This window comes from Anser anser (assembly GCF_964211835.1).
Source record: "Anser anser genome assembly, chromosome: 25".
Taxonomy (NCBI): domain Eukaryota; kingdom Metazoa; phylum Chordata; class Aves; order Anseriformes; family Anatidae; genus Anser; species Anser anser.
The window spans coordinates 1,061,833-1,084,115 of NC_139746.1; the positions used below are offsets into that span (position 1 = coordinate 1,061,833).

The window sequence follows — 22,283 nt, forward strand, 5'->3', positions numbered from 1 at the left end:
GAGGATACGCTGCGAGGACCAGTCCAGGCGGGGCCAGGGGCTGCACCGGGCAATAAATCACCTTGCTCCGGACTGAGCTCACACAGCTCCTGCCTCTCTCTCCTCTTGCTCACCTCACTGCCCGATTTTCTCCTCTCTCTAGGTGACGTACCTAAACCCGTTAACGTAAGAGTACACCGTGCGTGAGAACACTGGGATGGAGCAGGAGATGGACTCACTCCGTGAAGCTGCTGACAACTGCACCGAGACTTGATCTTAGTCCACTTTCTTCCTCTTTGCATTGTTCTCCCTTTACCCCATCTCGCTGTGACTTCCATGGGAAATGAGCAGTCGCATCTGGCTGGCGAGCCAGCTCCCCCCACCAGAAACACAATCCCTAGTACGGAGCTAGGAGAAGGGTGTTCACTGTTTTAAGTGCTATGAATGAGTTAGGCTGAGAAAAACGCGTCCACGAGTCACAAGAATTGGAGCTCCGAGCTTTCAGAGGCAGGGCTTTGTTTCCCCGATCTAAAAAGGCCGTGAATTCTCGGGAGATGGTTGTGAGAAAGCACAATGGACTACCCCAACTATTTTTAAAGGTATTTCACAACTCCATCACAAATTAAGCAAGCGTGTTTTGTCTGCTAACTCCTGCAAATATTTAACTATGTGGTAGCTCTTCCCTCCGTGCCCGCTTCAGAACTAACACACGGAGACGACGCACCGAACACCTCTCCCTTAGTTCTGGCTGCCAGCTCCCCCAGCACGGGCACACGAAGGCAGCTCTGAGCCCAGCCATTTCCTCTTGGTTTAGGAACACTCCGCCCAAAGCTTCAGCCCTGGGCACTCGAGATAAGAGTTTCTCGGTGAGCTTGAAACGTTTCAGCAGCGTGCAATCGAGCCGCGACGCTTTTCTCCAGTCCTCCTCCGTCCCCCTGCAGTAAAACACTTCCCCAGTGCTAACGATGGCTGGCAGAGAGGGGGCAAAGCTAAAATACAGATATGGTCTTTTCCATAACGTGTCTTCAAATTGCTGCGCGACAGAAAACACGTGGGTGGTTTCTGGGTTGGTTTTGGGTTGTTTTTAACGAGGACAAGCCACAAGGCCGTTCTTGTACCCGGGATCCATAGGGGGTCTCCGTGCAGGATGCATCCAACATGTTTAGGAGACGTCCCGAATATCGGAGCCCTTCAGAGATCGCTGCTTCTGCTCCGTGAGAATCTGAGACTGAAATTCTGTCTCAGGAACTTATCTGCTGTCCTGACAGCAGAGAGCAAGGCCTCCCATTGTTCCTGGGCAGAGCTGACTGTACAGCCACAGCTGATAAGATGTACTGGAGCAAAACGGGGACTGCATCCGCCTGGGCTGCGTACAGTGAAACCTGACTCACGTTCAGCCCTGTACTGCAGATTAACTGCCAAAATTCCTGGCATCTTATGGAGAATTACGGTGGCATGATGATGTGGGAGGGGATAGGGAAAGACTGGATAAATTGCGTGTACATTGGTGCAAGACATCAGCCGGGTGCCAGCCTTGCACCGAGCGTTACAGTAAGGAACTTTTTACTTTGGCACTGCCTCGGGATTTTGCCACAAATCATTGGCTTGCCTCCTTTAACAAAAACCAAGAGTATTTTCAAAAAAAGGTAATAAATCAGTTGCCAATCAACGAAGCTAACAATCCCTCTATCTGGCATCCTGCAAGTTCCCACCTCCCATGCAAAAACGAAACTGAAATCTCCTGCCTGGGATACGCTTCAGCGGCATCTCGTCAGGAAATGTCAGGCTCACTGAAAATAAACAAAAAGCACAACACAAACAGCAACCTCTGTGTTCAGAAAACACTGATAAGACAACGTTTAAAATAGCTGGTGATTCTTTTCAAAAGGAAGTTGTTTATAAATGGAATTCAAAGGAGCTGATTGGCCTTATCTGAACCTAAGAGCTCCAAAGGACAGCGAGGGGCACCGGCAGGGCTCCCGGTAGAAGACAGGAGGCGAAGGACAGCACGCAGGAGAGCCGCCCGCTGCCATCAGAGGCCTCAGTGCTACTTACACGACACATTTGCTTCTCACTTGCATTCTTTATGCTGGATTTGAAACAGCTTTTCCCAGTTAATTTTTGCTGTACACTCCACAGACACGAAACTACAGTCTTTTTTTGAGGCATCGGGTATCTCAACCAACACAGGGGAAGGGCGCAGGGGTACTCTCTGCCACCAATTACAGACACACTGAGGGTCAAGCAGATGCTGCACAGGTCTGCAGGGGTGATCAAATCTCAGCAACTCCAGCAAGAGCACAGGCATCTGATCTGAGGATCTGCATTGCCATGGCTGGCCTAAGAACCCACAGAACGGCTAAGGCAGACAGGAGCTTCCATTTCCCAAATCCCAGGCCAGGACCCTCACCACCAAGCCACGCTTCAATGCCCGACCTATCACTGAGCTGCCCAGTGGTATCGTTTCAAAGCATAACTGCTGCCAGGTCTCTTATTTCCAGACTGTGACAAGCAGCCAGCTTTCATCATGGAAATACAGAGTCCAAGTCATCACTAACAGCAAAACGCAGCCTTTAAAAACACAACCGAACCTCGGAATACAACAGTGACTAAAGCACAGGTGTGCTGGATTGCATTCTGGAGCACTCACGTTGAATTCTTCCCCCACAACCTTCGTTAAGACAATGACCTACAAAGGAAACCTGCTGCAGGGCTGGATCTTCACCACGACAGCTGAGATCTCGAGACCGAGCAGATGTGTACGGTATCAGTTCCACCACCAGCCACAGCTGGTGGCTACCAGTAGTGACTGACACCACGTTGTGCAACAGTGAGTAAGCGGTCCCAACAGACGAGGGAAAATAACAGCAGAAGGCTGGTAAAAACGCACAGAACCTCCTGTTGCTCTCAGACTGCCGGGAGATCACATGCCCAGGAGATGTAAAAGCTTGCAGGGACTTGGACTCACAAAGTAAACACAAATGATTAGTTTCAAATTGAGGCAGTTTGGTTTTTAGTCATTGTTAGTAAAATATTTGCCGCGGAGAATAAACATACACTGGATGCTGCTGGGGACAGTTAACAAGCTACATCACCGTGTTTTCCTCGAGTCCAGCTCTTCAACACTCCTGAGCTCAACACCATGGGATGAAGCCCGAGGTTTTTATTGTCTGATGGGGAGGATGGAAGAGGAAGCATCCTGTACCTCTATTTGGTTCTGCTGCGACGTGTTTACGTCCCATAGTGTTGGCACGTGGTTCAGGCTATCCGTGGGCAAGAAGTCCTTCGGATCCGCGATGTCAGAGAGGGAATCCGCAGGGGATGAGAAGAGGGAGTTGTTGTTGGAAAGCTCGTCGAGGTATGAAGAATCCTGAAATGGAAGAGATGACCACAGTTAGAGGAGGCAGGAAGAAGAGCAGAGAGCTCCTTCCTCGCTCCTACTCCTCCAGAAAGTTTGAATTTCTTACCATTAACCGAGCAGCTTTGTTCCTTCATGCTCCACGGAACTCAGAAACTAACTTGTAAACAGACACATGCTCTGAGCAGCTGTTTTAAAATCTCAGTTACTTGATAAAGTAGGAAACACTGACTGCACTGAAGTGCTGGCACGCACTCAGGATTAACTCGGACTGCATACGCCTCCCCATACGTTCACCAGGATGTCAGTCACCTCAACCTTGCGTGTGACTTAAGTGGCTGCAGAAGGGTGAAAACTCTTCAGTCTGGCACCCAAAAGACTCGAGGACTCCATTCATCCACAAAAGCCCCCAGAGAACCAGCTCCACCCGATGAGGACAGGGCTGCTTAATCGCAGCTTATAGCACAGCAGTACCTAGAGGCTTCGGAAAACATTACAGCCTCCTCCACACAGGTTCTGCACAGCCACGGCTGCCGGGAGCAGGGGCGCAGGAGCGCTGGTGTCGCCTGCGTTTGCACCCAGCTAAATCTTGGCAAACCCAGCAGTCCTCTTCCCGGGACGTGCCTCAATCTGGGCGAGAAGCGAACATGCCTCAGCGACACGGGTCAGGCTCTGCCCCTGCCCGTTTTCCGGTGCTGAGGCGGCTCACCATTGTTTTATTTCGTGCCGACCACTGGTGACGCCGATTTGAGTCATGACGGCTCCAGATCACAAAGTGCCCTCCGTCCCCTCCCCACCATCAACTCGTCATTTGGTTTTTCAGATTTCAGGTGGCAAGAACCGATAGCCAGAAGCACTTTTACTCTCCGCCCTCAAACTCTGACACAGATCGCTGCACCTTCCTGGCTCCCCCACGCCAGCTCAGCTCTCCGGCACACGAAACACCACTTTCAGACTGGCAGAAAAAGTTTGTCTGCTGCTTACTGAGGGGCTTACTTCGCTACGCCGGATAACCAAACCAGCGTGATAATACCGCAGCACGGCTGCCAGGAGAGCCACAGTGTCAGATACGAGCAGAAATCACTGTTCATTTCCAGTTAAAGGCCATTTCCTACTACAAAGCAGAAAGGCAGCCAACGATTTTAAAAGTCACTTAGCCCTGCCTGACAAAATCAGGAGCAGCTGAGCCTGCTTGTGTTATTCCTAAGGGCTTCTGGCCAAGAGCTGGGTCAGGCTCCCTCCTGACTGCTATCAAAAGTTACGTTTTTGCAGTGTTTAAAGCCTGCAGGACATGTTCCTTTCACCTTCTTGCCAGCCACGTCTCGTTTGGCCCCTGAGAAGTCAGTCGCTGCTCTGAAGCCGTAGGTGCAGGAGCTGGCAGCTGCGTGAGAGCAGTGGACGTGAAACAAAGGCAGGCAACGAGAGAGACCGCAGGAGCGATGTGTAAACCTCCGATGCATCACGTATCATCTGGGGAGACCCAAGGGCTCGAGGAGAAAGGGCTGTTTGTTAGGCTGTGCTCCGTGCGGGGCACCCCCCTGCCCATCGACAGACGGGCAGCGCTTCCCGTGCAGCTCTTACTCTCGGCATTTCGGCGGCTATTTTAGGGTTTACCCAGAATCCGAGGTTTTTCAGAGACAGCAGCACACACCGAGGCTGGAATTAAGCGATCCCTGGAAATGGGGCTCTGTTTTGCACTCTAGAAACCAGAGAAACACTTGGATAAACAGAGCGCTTCTTGGCCAGGGCGAGCACCTCGCACCTCCTGCAGGCACCCGCCTGCCCGCGAGGACTCACGCAGGGGAGCCGAGGCGCTCAGCTCAGCTCAGCTCAGCTCAGCGGAGCCGTGCCAGACCCTGCTGCAAGCCCAGGGCCCTGCCCACGCCGTCTTCCCCCCAGGAGCAAGAGGCCAGGCACAAGAACTTGAGCTGCATCTCCCCTGCTGCCTCAGGCTCCTCATCTGGAGTACTGGACGTGCCGTGTGCGGGATTCCAGCTAGCACTCTGCACGCTATTGAGGGTTTTTTCCCCGTTAAGCACACAAGGTCTGTAGCTTCTCTCAACCTTCCAGTCCTCAGCAGACACTCGCTGACTACCTCAAACCGCTGTGCTGCTCAAACAAGCCGCCGTCTTCCCCTGCTGTCCTCACCGCGCTTCTGCTTCTTCCTCTGGACTCCCGACCCCAGGAAAAAGAGCTGCAGGAGTTCAGCAGCCTCTGGGCTGTCCCCACGATCAACACCCCCGTGCTGCCGCACGCCTTCGGGTCCAGCCAGGGCACAGTACGGCAGGGAGCACCGACCTCGGGGCTTGCTGGGGCTTAGGGAACGAGTATAACAATCCGCCTGGTACTACTCTTTCACATTACGCCTGGTATAAAGCCGTTTACAGCCAGTTTTGGAGCAACTTTTCTTGCCATTCTCAGGCTCAAAATTCAGGGGCGGGATGGGGCCGTTTTTCTATTCCTTCTGAAAAGCTCTGCCAGGTGGATCCATCTGGGCATTCACCAGACATCGCCTCACTCGAGGGGCGTCAGAGAGGGACGTCCCAGGCCGGGACAGCGTCGGGACGAGCGGTAACAGCCCGAGGCAGCCCGGCACCGCGCTCCCTGGCTCCCTGCCGTCCCCACACGAGCCCCGTGCCGGCTCCAGCCCCGCTGCCTTTGCTCAGGGCCCTGGCCTGAAATAAGGAAGAGGAAATCAGCCCGCAAGTCAGAGGGGGATAATACCAGCCCTGGAAAAGACTTCAGCGAGTCCATCCCCTCGCGCAATGACAAGGCATTAGTCACAGGCTTTCAGAGCCTCCTGTTAGTCTTACCCAATTACTGAATTATCTAAAGAGCACTAAAACTCGTAACGTGCCAGATCCCTGCCCCGCAGAGCTTACAGCGCAGCCCCAACAAATTAGACTTGTTTAAATACAAAATGTGGTATAATTAATATAATGCCATGCTGATAGCTACAGTCCGTGTCACTGCAAACCGTGCCTTGACTAATGACTCCACGGGCTTATGTGGAGCAAACAGGAGTCACCAGGCCTCGAAGGAGGGGAAGGATCACCGCCCAAACCGCCAGCGCTGAAACAGCAGCGGGCACAACGACCCCTTCCCAGGGGCGCAGCGCCGCCCGACACGTGGTCCCAAACCTCCGACGCACTTGAAAGGGATCGCTCTGGGGAGATGGCTGGCTTCAGGATTTGGAGTGAGTTATTTCATCCCTGCTTAAGGCTGATTAGTAGAGGGTGTTTTTTTTTTTTCCTCCTTAGAAATAAGAGGATTTTACAGCAGTATCGTTTATTTTATGTCTCAGTGTAAATGTAATTGCTGTAACAGAAGGAAGTTATCCTGCGAGGCTGGATCTTTATTTCAGATGATAATCTACAGCAATTCTCTAGGAATGACTTATTCCTGAAATTACGCCCTACCTATTTGGGGTGGGCTTTATTTTTTTTTTTTTTTCCCTTTCCCATTTTGCACAGCCAACCAAAATCCAGCCCGCACGCTGCAGATCGCCCTTGGCACAAGAGTTACCGGCAGGCCTCCTTCACCTCCCATCTCCCCCGCCTGCTTCGTGACCAGAAGATCTTAAAAAGTCTTTTCCAACCTTAACGGTCCTGTGATTTTACGATCCTCGTGCTCCTCCACGCCAGGACGCGAACGCCCGAGCTGAAGGCGCCGAGCCCTGCACCGCGGCTCTCAGCGCAGACTTGGCCCCGATTCTCCTGTCGCAGGAGGACGGACACAGAGACCGCGAGGTCTGCTCTGGTGAAAGCAGTTCACAACTAACTGCTCGTGTCAGGGATGAAGTTACAGGAGCACATCATGAGACGGTGAAAGGGCGATTCCTTTACGGCAGGGCGACCGCTTAATGGAGAATTTTATAAGGGGTCGACACCGGCCGACGCAGAGGCTACGCACAGCTGGTGGCCGTGGGGCTCGCCGGCATTCCTGTACATCGAATACTAATAAGATCAATAAACCAGAACAGGAGACAGACGATCACAAAGCACTGTCTGATCTCCATACCAGAAGACGCTGTAGTGAGCAGCTCAATAAATCAATGATAACAATAATTTGCTGAACTTCTAAATTGAATGCAAAATAATTGCCAACCGATGCTGCTACGGCACACAGTGTTTCTACCGTTATCCCAAACCAGAGGTTGTCAAAGACAAGAATAAAGTCCCTAGAAAAGATCGGGGTAAGAAAACAATACAAACACTTAACCCCTTTCTCCCAACCACTAGATAAAGCCCAGCTCCCTTAGTCAAAACAAAGTCTTTGTTAAAAATACTGAAAGAACAGGTGAAGCCTAAATACAGAAGCAGTATGCATCCTAAAAATAATTTTGGCCGTGAAGCCCTCACTATAAATGGTTTATTTGCTCACAATCGAGAACGATCTAGACACAGAGGAAACAAATATCCCTTCTGTACAGCAGCTATTGATTGCGTGCTCCAGCTGATAGGAGCTTCAAAAGAAATCCTATAGACAGAGGCACATGCGAATATACGGACGCGATTGAAGCAATGCCAGACGAGAAAGGTTTGGTTTCTCAACAATCACAGGTTAACCAAGCTAGGTTTCAGATAGAACAGAATAAGAAAATTAACAGCTACAATGTAAGCTAACAATCATTAAAAGGAAATCTTTTAGCTGCCAAAACCCAAAGTCTTTGTAAATATGGGGCAATAAACTTGCAATCTCAAGGGTTCAGTGCTCTGTCTTGCAAACACTTCCCTTGCTTTTCTGTACACAGCATCTGGTTTAAAAATAAAATTCCTGAAAGCCATTACAGCTACATAAACACGCAGATCAATTCTCCACACAGCCCCTTTTCCTCCAAGTTTCGCAGTAAACAAGCCCCGACCGACAGGAGCAGGCTCCAAGTAACGCACGCACGTTTCAGAGAAGCACAAATCTCATCTCCGACACGGCAAATCTGCCCTCGCTGCCCTGCACCAAGAAGCGTTCCCCTAAAACTCCGCTGCCGTGGCAAAAAAACTGAGGGACAAGCAAGCCCGGAGGGACAAACCAAACCAAACACAGACCAGGAATTCCAAGGAAGAGAGAAAATAAATCAATGCAGCATTACCTTGAACAGGGATGGGAACTTTAGCCAGAACTGCATCTGGGACATTTTAAAGCAGCATGCAGTTTGCTGTCGGCAGCGCAGGACACAGCTGAAGCAGGACGGTGAGCTTTCTCGGTATGCAGTGCAGAAAGGTCTTCATTCATGACAGCGACAGCAGCAACGGCCAGAAAGAGAGCTCATCAAGGGTTTTTAAAAATTAACATGCAGAAGAAAGGAGTGAAAATGGAGGAAAAAAGGACAGCCATCCAGTGCGTCTGTCCTAAGCCCGTGGAAATTTGCATATACTGTTTAGTCATGAAGGAGAGTGCTCTTACTTCCTCTAAGTACGAGGGCTGACTTTCAGGAAATGATGCCTGCTTGGTAAGTCAGTGAAATTACTGGCAGTGCGATGAGAATTACTGTATGTGGTGTAATTCAACCACAGATGCACTGTAAACAAAGCTGCGCTCCACGGCAGCGCCGGCAGACCCGGGCAGGACCTGGCCCTGCAGGGACGCGGCCACCCGCTGCCACCTCTGCCCCTTCCCCAAGCGCAGAAATCGCCCCAGCGCCTCCTTCCCGGGGGGCTTTGGGGGGCTCAAGGTGACATAATCAAGCCGAAAAGGTAACGAGCAGCACCCTTTCCTTTCCTTTTTCTTTAAAATAAAGAGCCATGTGCTTTCTTTTGTCTTCAGGATCTGCCCCACCCCAACTCTCACAATCAGAAAATAGGACGGAGCACGCTACGCTGCCTCGCCGCCCCACATCGCTGCCACCTCCGTGTCCACGAGCGCTGCCTTCTTTTTCCAAGGGCTTCCCTTTTAAAGTTTATTCTAAAGTTTGGGTTAAAAAAAAATTGGGGGGGGGGGGGCAGCAAAACTTCTGGTGGGGAAAAGAGAGGCACAGGAAGGGGTCAGCTGGAAGGATTCATTCACTGTCAGTTAAAGGAGTCTGCTCCACTGCAGCCAGAGGTGGAAGGAGAAGTGAATTTGCCCAAGCGCTGCCCTGCAGAAAAACCAGAACTTCCCTGCCTGGTTTTGGTGCAAAAGGTCCCCGTTTGCTCTCCCCTGCAGAGCCAGCAGCAGCGCCCTGCTGCTGCTGTCACCGCTGCCACGAGGGCTCCCAGGGCCCCGTGCCCAGGGCTGCTGGAAAACCCCGGGGTGCGAGGCGCTTGGCAAAAGCAGAACTTCAGCGCCAGCAGCAAGAGAAGCCAGCAAAGCCCCCAGCAGGCCTGCAGGGGCCGAGAGCAGCATCCAAGCACCACCTGCAGAGCTTCGCAGCCCCTCCGAGACCCCGGGGAAGCGAGCCAGGGGGCGGTTTTGCTCTGTGCCGTGGGATGAGGAGCGAGCGCAGCCCTCGGAGACCCCTGCGAGAAAAGCACACGGCCCCCAGGGCTGCAACGGCACCCGCAGGATGAGGCCCTTGCGAACAGGGCAGCTGGGGTCCGCAGGGATGAAGGCACCAAGAACCCTTAGTCACGAGGATCCGAGTTCCATCAGACCGAGCACCCAGCCCACAAGTTCCACCCTTCCCAAGAAGCAAAAGGGAAAGCAGAAAGCCCTTCCCCAGGCACCGCGGAGCTCCCGGGGCGCAGCGCAGTGCTGCGCGACTGCAGGAACCGGGGTGAAAACGAAGCGTTTGGTTTCTGCGGGCAGCTGCTTTGGGTCGGAGAAAGGCAGCGGGCTTTCACTGCTGCTTGGATCTGAATTTGATTGTCTTTAATTAGCTGGCAGGGCCCTGGAGCTTGGGACAGGTGCTTTAATGATACGTCTGAAGTGAGGAGACCAAATACATTTCTGAAATGTCTTAATTAGCAACTTGCTGGTGACTGACTCGTTGTGTGACCTTGATTACACCACCAATGTTTGCCTAAGATTAACGTCTTGTTATTTCTGTAGCCTTTAAAAAGCAGGTGACTTATTTCTTCTTCCTCTTCTCTTAGTAGACAAACGGGGCAAAACGCGGGCAACAAACCTGGGACAGCAGAAGGAAGCAAGACAGGTGGCATCGCCGTAGATACCAGGACTGCTCAATTGATTTTGCAATACCACAGCAATACAATCACAGGAGATAAGACTCCCACTGAAAAACCACCGCCTGGTATTTTAAGAACTCTTCCTAGGGGAGAAAGCATGCCACGGCGTTTCCCCTCTCCACAATCGACTTGTGAACGTGCCTGCTGACAACCGGGGTAGGGGAGCAGAACTACTCCAGGGCTCACACCACCAGCCTGACTTACCGTCATCCTGCAAAACCTGCCACGTTAGCCCCCCTTAGTTACTCTGTCGGGTCATCTTCACAGGTAATCATCCACAACCTTTTAATCACCGACCTACCAGGCAGCTTCCTGAACGTGCTGATGGTTTCCTGAAAGCACGTGCTGAACTTCTAGGAAAGCGCGAGCACAGATCGATGTGGGATAGCGCAGGAGGGCTGGGTACAGGAGGAGGGCCGCTGGCTCGGCGCTCTCACGACCAAAGGGTTTGGGGCTGAATTTCCTGCAGCACTTCGCTGCCTAAAGGTGGTGCAAACAGGCAGCTTCACGTGCCGGAGGGCCATTCAGGCAGCAAAGAGGATATTTAACCAAAGCACTGCAAGTCCTCAGTGCCTTGGAAAAATGTCTTAAGAGTAGCTAAAAGGTGGAAGAGTCCTGAACATTTGAACTCTCTGCGGTTTGTCCTAATGGGGTTGGCTTTTCCTTCCAGAGGGGTGAGAGATGGAAGAGCTTGTATCGTACAGCCCAGGCCGTGCTTCTCCCGCTCCCACGATGTGACCGGCTTCGCTACGCTGGGTGCGAGGCTTGGCATTTTGGCTGTTGTGAGACCTGAAGAGCTGTTCCTGCCTCGCACAGGGCAGCTTCTGCTCTAGTTTCAAAAGAGAGCGAGAGGCAGCACAGTGCGTGGTGACTGCGCGGAGCCTTTGACAAGGTGAGACCACAAAAGGCTTATTTTTAAAGCAGACACCAAGAACAAGGATAACAAAGCAGCCGGGAGGTATTTTATAACCAGAGCTGAATGCAGAGCATGCGGAGGGTGCGTTAGATCAGCAAACGCTGTCAGAACCTGGCTGGCCCGAGGACAGGGCACTCGGGAAGCACTTGTTGGGGCTGCCCGGAGAAGCTGCGGATGCCCTGGAGGTGCTCAAGGCCAGGCTGGATGGGGCTTTTGGGGCCGAGGTGCAGGGGAGAAATCTCAGGCTGGTGGGAGTGTGAAGAGTTTTGAAATAAGGAGGAGCTGGGTAACAGCGTGAAGCATAAAGGAAAGCCAGAGTAAGAGAAGAAATTCTTGCAGGTGATCCTGCGAGCTGCAAGAAAGCAGCGCGTGGAAGCAGGCAGCGAGAGGCTGCGATTAATAACATTAACAATGATAACAACAATAACACAAGACCAGGGAAATAAAAAATGAAGAAACCATTCGTGTCGGAGGCAAACTTCTCACGGTGACTGCTGTGGTAGGACCAGTGGCATTAGGGACAATTTGCAGAAATGAGGGGTGTTTGAAAGAGCATTCGAGGCAGCCCCTCGGAACAGAGGCCTCAGTGTGTTACCTGGCGGACACGCAGCCACCACCAGCAGAACTGGAGACAGGGAAACTCGCTCCATCAGACTGACTCAGACCAACTCTGCTTTGAATTAAAGCATCTATTTTAATACATCTCCCAGTGGTCTGCTATTAAATTATATTACCAGCATTTTTCAAGAGCACTCCGTGTTTCAGACCGGTGCTTTTCCCGCTTTTGCTAGGTTTATGAAGGGAAGGAGGCAGAGACCAGGGCTTGCCAAGAATTGCAGAAGGCAGTTTTCTGTTGCCTCCCATGCCTTCTCTCCTGCCTAGAAGGTGGGCATAGCAGCGTCAGAAGCCAGCAAAGCAGATGAAAACAAACAAGCCTGGAAGGGAGGAAGCATCCGAGCCAGGTCCTCCTCCAGGCCCTCGCACCCCTTCGCAGGGCCACCGGCGCCTCGGCCACCCCGCTTCTGCGAGCGGCAGCCAAGCACGGCTGACAACAAATGAGGTCCCAAAAGCAGAATTACTCACGCTTAACCACGGCTATCTCCACCTCAGTTACCCCAAGAGCTCCTTTTGGATATGGAGGAGGAAGATTTACTCCTAAAGCTCACCCAACGACGAGGCAGCCAAACCTCCGCCCCTGCTGATGCCGTCGGTGGGCGAGGAGGCGAAGGAAGGCGACGCCGGCACAGCCCTGAGCTGGGAGCCCAGGCTGGTGCTCAGCCCTTTGCTAGGGGATTGTCTCGTGGTGCCATCTGGCGTGCGATCGCCCAGGCACCCTGCAGGTGCTGAGCCACACAGCCCGTGCCAGCGGCGGCAGACGAACACCACGCTCTCGGCTGCCCTCCCGGGGGGCGCACGCCGCAGCCACCGGCGCAGCAGAACCGCGCTTACCGTAACCGGGTCAGGCGCCGCCGCAATCCCCACCTCTGCTTCTCTAAACCCCGGCACCAAGCGTTAGGCACCTCACCAAAGGTGTTTTTCGAGTGTAATTAAGTCAGGCCAGAAGCCCAGCCCCGGAGTACGAAAACAAAGAGGTGAGCGCGTACAGCAACTTGTTCGCAAAGTGCTGCGGAGGCACCAGAGCCGGTTAATTGTCTGCTAATTGATTTTACTATCTCTATTCCCCGTAGACATAACTCCAGGACAGCGATAGGAAATTCCAGGTGGTTTCTTATTCTGGGAAACTCTTCATCTCGGTCAGAACCGAGTCCTTCTTATAATTTAATAACTGGTACATTGATCTCTCTTAAATCACCACAGCTCTGTGCGCTGAAGCACTTTTAAAAATTAATACTTTTTTTTAAGAGTAGGTTAATTGCCCCCTCCCTTTAACGAGAAAGATTAATAGGAGATCGCAAGGGGGTGGTAGTAGGAAGAGGGCTGGTGTACGATTAACGCGTGGCCAAGAGCCCCCATACACCACGAGCTGTCTGGAAGGGATCGCACGAGGCTGTAATGCACCTTACCGCACTCCTGCAAATGGCTCGGCCCAACAGCAGCCAACTCCTGCCTGACCCCACAGCCTAGGCCAGGCTGGACTGACCTCCTTCCTCCAGCCCGAGCACAGCTCAGTTCTAGAAGGGGTACGCGAGCTCCCTGCCAAAGCAGCTGCACGTCGAGCTGCTGCAGTGCGCGAGGAAGGAGCGAGCAAAGGCAAGGAGCGAGCAAAGGCAAGGAGCGAGCAAAGGCAAGGAGCGAGCAAAGGCAAGGAGCGAGCAAAGGCAAGGAGCGAGCCCCGGCTGGGCTCCCTCGCAGGGCGCCGTGTCCACACCATCCGTGCTCACCGGGAGCTGCTCAGCCCCGCTGCGGGAAGGGCAGCTTTGTTGTCAGTGGGACTTAGGAAAAACGCAGCCAGCAGAGGAGCCTCCGCGTTCAGAAGGGCCCTGGGCTGGACAGACCGAAGGAAGAAGCTGAGTGAAGTTAGGCAAAGGGAAGCAGAGTGACCGTCAGAAAAAGGCTCCGAGGAAACGGGCAGAGCCGCGTGTTTTACGTGATTCTAAACAGGACGGAACAGCGAAGCTTAAAGAAAAACCTGCGGTGGCCGAGAAGCAAGTAGTTAAGCGACAGGCATGCTTTTCTAGAACAGCTCGCTCTGCTTTTCGATAAGGCTCGGCGCTCAGACCGCGGTTAACAGACGCTGGCCTGGAGACACCAGATGCCAGAGCATAAACTCAAACCTCCCGGACCCAGCATTTTGTTGCGGCAACCCACAGCGCCGAGCAGCAGCGACAAGAGAGAGCCCTGCTGTGATAAAAATGCCTTTGTGACAGAATTACTGCACAGCAGCAGCGGGCTCGGCGGCACCTCGAGACGTCAGGTTTCGAGGCCAGAGGAGTAAAAAGCAGACACGGAGGGGAGCTGGGGAAACCGAAGTCGTGCATCTCCTCCGGGGTTTGATTTCTAAGGATGTACGTGCAGTCAGCGGACTTTTTCTGTAAGATGACGACACCGCAAGGTCTGAGCAAGGCTCTGTCTTAAGACAACAGTTCCCAAGATCGAGAAGTGCTATCAGACTCCAATATGGCCTCGTAACTATTTTCTAAACCTTAATTTAAGCCACTTGTTTACATAAAGAATGCCAACAGACCGGCAAGGATGAATCACCCAAGAGCAAGCCAAAAAAACAAAAATACTGTGGAGGAAACAAGTCCCCATTCGGCTGTTCTGGCCACGCACATGAAGCATCTTTTCCAACATGCAGCAGGCATTCATCGAGGCTGCTGCGATACACGCAGAAATGGCTTCTCACCAGACCCAAGTGCCAGTGGTGAGTGACTCAACTAAAAAGAAATTCCCAGAGCAGCTAAGAAGTGTGGCAACTCCCTCTGATGGCACCATCTGGCCAGCAGTCTGCATTCTGAAGGCGCAGCTGAGGAGCCCTGAGACAGAACAGGGAGAGAAGACGGGGACTCAAAGGGTAGCGCTGGAGGAAGAAAGTTCAGCCTCCCACTCTGCACCCCTGGGTCGGTTCCTCAAGCCCTCGGTCGCACAAACAATCCTCAGATCACCACCACCAGCAGGAAGTGTTTACTGCACAAACACCTCGACAGAATCAGTAGGCATCTGCTCTTTAGACCTTTTAAATCCATTTTCAGCATCACGTGCATCCCCGGAAAACTCTTGAAAGAGAAACCGCCTCTGCAGCCCGAGTCTAGGCTGGAGTCCCGCTGCAGCCCCGAACAGCCACAGGTACGTGCCGGGGACGCAGCGTTCACCAGCTCACCATCAAATCACACACAGGATCCCAAAGCTTCGCCCCACATCAGCGGTGACGTTTCCATCCCCTTCCTCTGGGCCCCCAGGACAGCGTGCAGAAAGGCCAGCACTGCCGGGCCGCACGCAGGCACGCACAGCGCTGTAACCTGAGGGTGCGGGTCAGCAGCACAGCAGAGCTTGCTGTCACACACCGGATTCTGGTATCTGAACAAAGACGAGAGAATAAGCTGTACTCACGTACGAAGGCAGCCGAGGTTCTCACATAAGCACCCAGTTTATCTCGGCTGCCCAGTGACCACAGATTTAATCAGGAATCTCTTACCAAAGCGTGCAAACTCTTCATGTTCTCTCTCTGGTTTCAGTCCTTAGTCTGGCATGGTCATACCAGCACCACGTTTCATGGGACTTGCCACTCCTGCCACCACGCCAGGCAAGTACAGAAAAGACAGGTACTTTCCTATACAGTCACCTGAAAAGATACAGCCACCCAAGCTGCTCCCACACCTCCTGAATGGCATGTTTCAGCTTTCCGTGCAGATTGTTAATATTTAACAGTTTGGCATCTGGGACAGCAGGAAATCAGTAAAGTGGAAAATACTGCTGAAGCAAGGGATGGAAAGGCTCCAGGACATTCCCGGATGACTCCAGATGGATGCCACTGCCTCCAGTTAATTGCCCGCTCTACGAGATCCAAGCTCCAATTCTGGCTCCTACAGAAAAGCATCGGCTTTTCTTTGGAATGACTGGCAGTTTAGGGAGCCCTAGGTTATATCAACGTATTTCCACATTAGTGCCTACCACACGCTCACATGTCAGAGCACTTGCAGCAAACCCCGCAAAAAACTCGAAGGCGACAAGAGCCAAGGATTCAGAAAGGCTGCTCTGGCTCCACGCTTCAGCGTGGCAAGCAGCCCGAGCTGGAGGTTGGCTAAGACTAAAACGCCTCTTGGGGAGACAGAAGAGCACAAAACTTGTGTTATTTCACATTAGCGCTGTCACACGAGGCACCTGGCAAGCACACGTCTGTCTGCACTGTGGCAGCCCCAGACAGACGCCGCTCTGAAATACGAACTAGATCAGAGCAGTTTCATATTGGAAAACAAAGCTCTAACAAAAATCTTATTCAGTGTTTCTCGGTTTCAGAGCACACAGGGTGACACATCACTGCCTTGGGTTATCTGTGGGAATCTCCAGAAAGTCCCAGGCAGTAACGCTCAGCGCACGGGCTTACAGAGAACCACTGAGCAGGCCAGAAAAACACCCATAAAATGCTCTAATCCCCGTGTGAACCTGTGTGGCACCACCTGCTCTGTGTGGTGCGACAGCAAAGCAAAAGAACCGGCTCGGCTGGGATGGATTCAGAGATGGACGCTTCATTCCTATCCTTGAATCAGAAGAACTTCTGCAGGCACCTTGTAACGGGTGCAGTCTCGCAGCAGCTGGGCTTCTCCTTTTCACAAAGAATCTCCAAAATCTGCCCTTGTCAAGCTGGCGGAGATCGATTTCCGCATGCAGCAGGGGAAGGAAGCTGATCGACCACTTAAGATACTACAAAGTGTGCGAGTTAAAGTAATTAAGCCCCTTTCCCGTTAAACCCATCAGCCAAACTCCACCAGACCCGCACGCCGAGACCTGCGGGGAGGACCCGTCTCCCTCTTCCCATCGCAGGCTGCTAAATGGCTCGCACAGGTTGAGCGGATCACATTTCTGCCTCATTCCTCCCACAATTAATTCTGCAGGAGGCCAAGATCAATGCTATTATAATTCATTTACTTATCTGGTTTTATCCAGTCAGAAGACCCTGGACCAGCAACAGCTACTGGTGACCGCGCAGCCTGGTGGCGTCGGGCGAGTCGCGAACACGAAGCACCCCCGGCAGCTCTGCTCAGGGAGCTGAATTTGGGTTACCACGCCAGTGGCTTACCTCAAAGGGCTCGAATCCCCAGCATGTGTAAAACCAAACCTGCAGAAATCAGACCCCCAAGGAGGTTCGAAACCTCTCTCTGGGCTTGCCAAGAAAATAACACAGCGGGAATTCGCACATCTCCCTCAAGAAGAGGGGAAATGCATCAAATTGCTGTTTCTACTGCTATAAATGTATTTCGTGCCGCATTTCTGAATAAAGTTCTTTACAGTCAAGCTGCTCTTCCCTGCTGAACCAATTCAGCAGCATAATCCAACGTTCGTGACACTGCATCCACTGCAAAGCAAGAAGCTGAGGCATCTCAATGAATCATGCAGGAGGAACAGAGATTACAAAGGAAAGAGTTTCTGTTTATACACGTGTCTTGACATTCGGCAGTTAGAGGAAAAAAAGCATTCAAAAGCTCACAGGAGCTTACTGGGGCCTACTGAAGCATTTCTTGACGTATCAAAGCACGATGCCAGCCCAAAGCACATACATACTGCCCCAGTTTATCCTCACGTCTCCCTTCTGCTGTTCTCAGCAACTTAGCGCTGCGCTGCAGGGCACGGCTAGAATTAAGAGCCAAGATCTAGAAGGGTCGATCTTCACCTGAATGCAGAAAGGGTTGGAACCAAACAGCTCCACTGCATACACACCCCAACAGCACCGCCGTGCTTATCTGCCACGCCGAGGCACAGACCTGGGGCAGACAACTGCGATGTTCAGATTAGCTCCTTCCCACACGCAGAGGAAGCCTGGCTCTGCTGGTAAGCTTTTGTGTGACCAGAAAAAAAAAGAGTACTTTTAATGAAACTGATTTGACTTGTAGATAACATAGATGAAGATTCTGAACGCAGCCCATGGTTCTGCACACCTGAAAGGTTCCTTTGATATCCCCCGGGCACCTTTGAGGCTGTAAGGTCCGATCTGTCAGCAACTGCTGAGCCCCCAGCCAGCCTGCTAATAAAGCCTCATCAGGAGGCCTTAAGTATACAAAAATTACCCTGAAATTTTTCACGTAAGCTCCTCACTGCATCGTCTAATCAAAAACCTACCCTGCACCTGACTTGCAGCAGGTGCCAGCCCTGCAGTGCCAGTTCTGCCCCTTCTCATGTTTTCTGCCTGGAGGGAGAGCCGTGCTCCAGCAGCGGCTCAGGTCGCAGGGCAGGGGCTGGCAGCGACGGGGCGCTCGGCAGCTCTGCCGCACTCCTCGGCTGCTGCTTTGAAGTTCCTGAAGCACAGCAGGCTGTGCCCTTTGACTACCTGAGGGAGGATGCTGGACTGCATCCAGCACATTATCTGCTTCCCCAATAATCAGTGCAGTAACTTACTGCGATGGAAGGGCCGGGGCTACAGAGTTCATTCAGTTTGGCTGTTGCCTTGATAGGCCAGAGCAGGGTAACTTTCTACAGTTTCACTCACTATGTATCTTCAGACACTGGGTATAAAAAAAACATTGCAAAGAACATGCACAGGCACTGATAGCATCTATATTAACTCCCAGAAAGGATGTAGTTAGCCCCTTCTTTATTTCAAGTCAGCTCTGTCACAGAAGCTGCACTTTCCAGCCTTCACTGACTCATCTTACCAGAAGATGTTGCTAAAAGCAAGTGAAGCATTTCAAAAACTCTACGGGAAGATCTTCCAGCCCAGAGGGATCCCAGAGGTAAGGATGCCTGCTGGTCCCTAGGGATGCCAAATGAACTAGGGAGACTGACTCCCACACTTCACCAACATTGAAGAAAAAAAAAAAAAAAGAAAAAAACAGGAACTGGCTCAACCCTGAGTTCGTTAGGCGCTGAGCTGATGTAGTCCTTAAACATTCACTGCTCAGGAATCCACCACTTGTAATTAGCAAGAAAGCAAGTGCAATATGTGTAAGTGAAGAAAGTTTTAGGAGGCAAATGAATTAACTGACTGAAGCATTTTCACATTCACACTTACCTACACCCTCCTGCAAACAGGATTCTCCCATGTGCTGTCAGTGTTTGTTAAATGTATTTTTAAAAGCCACAAGCAATTCTTGCTCCTACCAAGACAATGGATAGCTTCTGAATTGCTGTTAGCAGAGTTTATCCCATTTGTGTGCAATTCCTATGTGAGGCCAGACAAATTTAAGACACTGCTGGCCTCTTCCTTTCCCCTCTACACCACAACCCTGAAAAACCAAACCCACCACCACAAAAGTACAGTTTTCCCCAAAGCCATCAGTAGCTATGTACTCACCTGAGGAAAATCACCATTTTTTGGTAAGAAGTCAGTGGGGTCCACAGATGCATAGTTTGTATCCAAGAAATGTGGTCTGCTGATGGAATTCATATAAAAATCGTGAGGGGAATTAAAATATTGCCTGTAAGGAAATGGGAAAAGCAGTTATTTCCTGGCAGTTCTGAGTATTCCTCAGGTTGCTTCAGACTCCAGCATTAGCGGTGAAGGGTCATTTACAGGATGACACATACAAGAGATTGATTTTAAAAAGGTGTGTTTACCCAGAAGAGATATCTGCGCGGCACAATAAGAGAGCTGCAAGTTGCATCCTACTTCCCAGACTCAGGAGCGCAAGAATCTGGAGAGCTGCATTAAGATTACGAATTGAATTCTCAGCAATTTGAGTAAATCGGGAAGGATTTCATAGCAAAAAATAATAATCTGCAGGACTAAATAATATTTCAGTCCTGACAACAAAGCAAAATAAGCCTGGTGATGTCCCGGCGCCAAGCGTTTGACAGGTGTGATGGAACCTGACAATCACACTGCATAAGGACAAGCATCGAGTTTCAAGGAAATATCACACCCGAGTGCTTCTTCGGGTCATAAAACTGCGAAGTAGCACAGACGAGCTCGCAGCGTTGGAAAGAGAACAGCCCCCTTTGCACACCCCTGGCAGAGAGCTTCACACCAGCCACAGCGCTCGGCTTGGAGACAGAAAGACGGGAGGGTTGGGGACACGCACGCCCAGACAGAACTGCTAGCCCAGGCAGGGATGGATTCTGGATGGAGCCGATTATGCCTAGTAACGCAGCAAAATCTCGACTGCACTAACAAGCGAAAAAAGGCAAAGGTCTTCTGATTCCTCCCTGCTGGGCAGGGCACACGCCAGCACTTCCTCCTGCTCCCCCCCTGGCGCTGGCTTCCTGCGAGCAGAGGGTAGGTAAGGATTGCACAAGAGCAATTCCCTTCCTCCTTCCCAGGGGCAGCCTCTGGCCCGCACTCAGGCTGCCTTCTGGTTTTGCTATTACACACGCGAGCCTTTCCCTCTCCTGCAGGAGCAAGGAATGTGCTTCGTAATCTTTCCCGTAAGGGCTGTGCACTCACGCCGCTTGGGCAATCGCCACCCAACACGTTTTCACGCTGGAGCCACGGTTCGGCCGAGCTGCCTGGTTTCCTCTCGTGGCAAGCTGTGCGCTCTTCGTGGTGCCAAGCTCTCAGAAGCCACGGCAATCAGCTTCAGCAAGGCAACGCGAGGGGAGGGAGAAGCAAAATTTAAAAAGGAATACCGTCCAGGAGCAGAGCTGGGGAATGACTACGCCAACAAAATATTATTAAGCAATTAAAACACCACGTGTGGCTAGCAGCTCATTCATACGCCGTGCTTCACGTTACATACGTATTTATGTTATCTCCTTTCTTTTCTTTGCATCATAAAGATAACACCCTCAAAAAGCAGCAGTGGTGGATTTAGCACCCTTGCATGTAACAGATCTGGCAATTTAATGCTGCCTTGTGGCTCCTCGATCTTTTCAGCCAAATTAAAATCCGGGTACAGTTTCTGGGAATTAACGTATTTACGCACAGGAAAGGCTTGTTGAGCTGCTTTCAGGCTGGAGCTGCTGTGGTCTCTCTCTCTCCTTTGCGCGAGGACAGAGCTTGGCCAGCGCTTAACGAACTAACCAGGAATAGGGAAAACTATTTTTACCACAAAAATTACCATCGCCTCCCATTTCACCAGTGCCTTGTGGGGCTGGCCAGAAGTCAGCTAAGGTAACGGGAGGGAAACCAAACCAAGCCAGCCCCAGCCTCCCTGGCTGGAACTGCCGTGCCATCACCAGCACTGGCGTGTCGCTTTGCCTCCCTTAATCTGGGTTTCAAAGCTGTGAACGTGAGACGCCTTTCTTCTCGTGGAGGCCTGATATAAAGGCTAAAAGGAATTCAGTGCACTGCTCTGAGACCCTCTTAGGAAAGCCACTGAGCACGCAGCATTTCCCATCACCCTTTTAGTACCTTTGGTACTGTGCTCTGCCTTTTTTTCCTCTATCACGAACTCAGAAGACGCCCACCCTCGTTTGAAGAGCTGGCATAAAGCCACTGACAGGTTGGCTCGGATCAGACTGCAAATCCAGCGTTACCGGCAAGAATCGAGTAAGGAACCTCGCCGCACTGCCAGAGCCAGGACGTGAAAACAGCCTCAGAGGAAGGTTGCCCTGTCCACACCCGCTCACCTTCTCCAGGATTTGGTTACCAGCAAACTGCTCCATGGAAGCTACTCTGGGTGCAGGCGCTACCTCAGTCCCTTTCAGCCACCGATTCGCATTGAGGTTGCCTCTTGAAGCAATCAAGGGGAATGTAAAGGAAAGCCCGTGAAGGTGCACAACGTTTGGAAGCCAACAAACATCATCCGTCTTACTGCAGAGCTGCTGCCTACCCTCCTGGAAGGAATAACGGCTCAGAAATTCTTTCATCTTTCTGGGACATCACGAGCTGGGTGGGGAGCATCTTCGGATTATATCAAGTTCAGACAATTGCTTTAAAGAGCAAGCCTGCTGTTTTTGCTGCCACCCGCTTTAAATATAGAAGCAGTGGAACAGTTTGGTACAAGGCAAACCTGAACTGACATCTGACTCACCCAAATCATTTGATGTCAGTCCAGCCAGCGGGTCGCCTGGTAGGGCTATTTCACATACTCCGAAAGAAGGCTGTTGGGCATTTTGTTTGCTTGTTTTTTTGAAAAAGAATTTGATCATTTCCTTCAATTTCCCTGAAACTCACATTTTCAACAGAAGGACCCAGAGGAACGCGCTGGGGGCAGGCTTACTGGGATCCACACCTCTGGTGAGCCAACGCAGTGCACGTCCCTCCCGGGAGCTGGGTCTCCATCCTTCCATGATACCGCGCCTGCTCCACGCCAGCTGCTCAGCAACGCGTCCGATGCACTTGAAGCCCCTCGGGGGCCAGGCTGTGATTTCAGTGCAGACCTCCTTTGGGCGTTTCAGCCAGGCGCTGTGCTCTGACGGTGCAGTCCCCCATCCA

The 22,283-nt window shown here is 51.8% G+C and overlaps 1 protein-coding gene across 7 annotated transcripts in view; it reads right to left on the minus strand.

Annotated features, from left to right (window-relative positions):
* The window catches only part of SBNO2 (strawberry notch homolog 2), a 58,022-nt gene that overhangs the window by 19,511 nt on the left and 16,228 nt on the right, over positions 1 to 22,283 (minus strand). For 3 of the 7 annotated variants that reach the window (XM_083811019.1, XM_083811018.1, XM_083811020.1), the window contains 2 exons: positions 19,263 to 19,386; positions 3,185 to 3,349 (listed from right to left, as the gene is read on the minus strand). In XM_083811019.1, the coding sequence (XP_083667145.1) occupies positions 3,185 to 3,349; positions 19,263 to 19,386 (289 nt within the window). Of the gene's footprint in view, positions 1 to 3,184; positions 3,350 to 3,446; positions 6,439 to 8,426; positions 8,682 to 15,452; positions 17,809 to 19,262; positions 19,387 to 22,283 lie in introns of those variants that run through there. The other 4 variants (XM_083811023.1, XM_083811022.1, XM_083811024.1 and 1 more) reach the window with 4 other exon arrangements.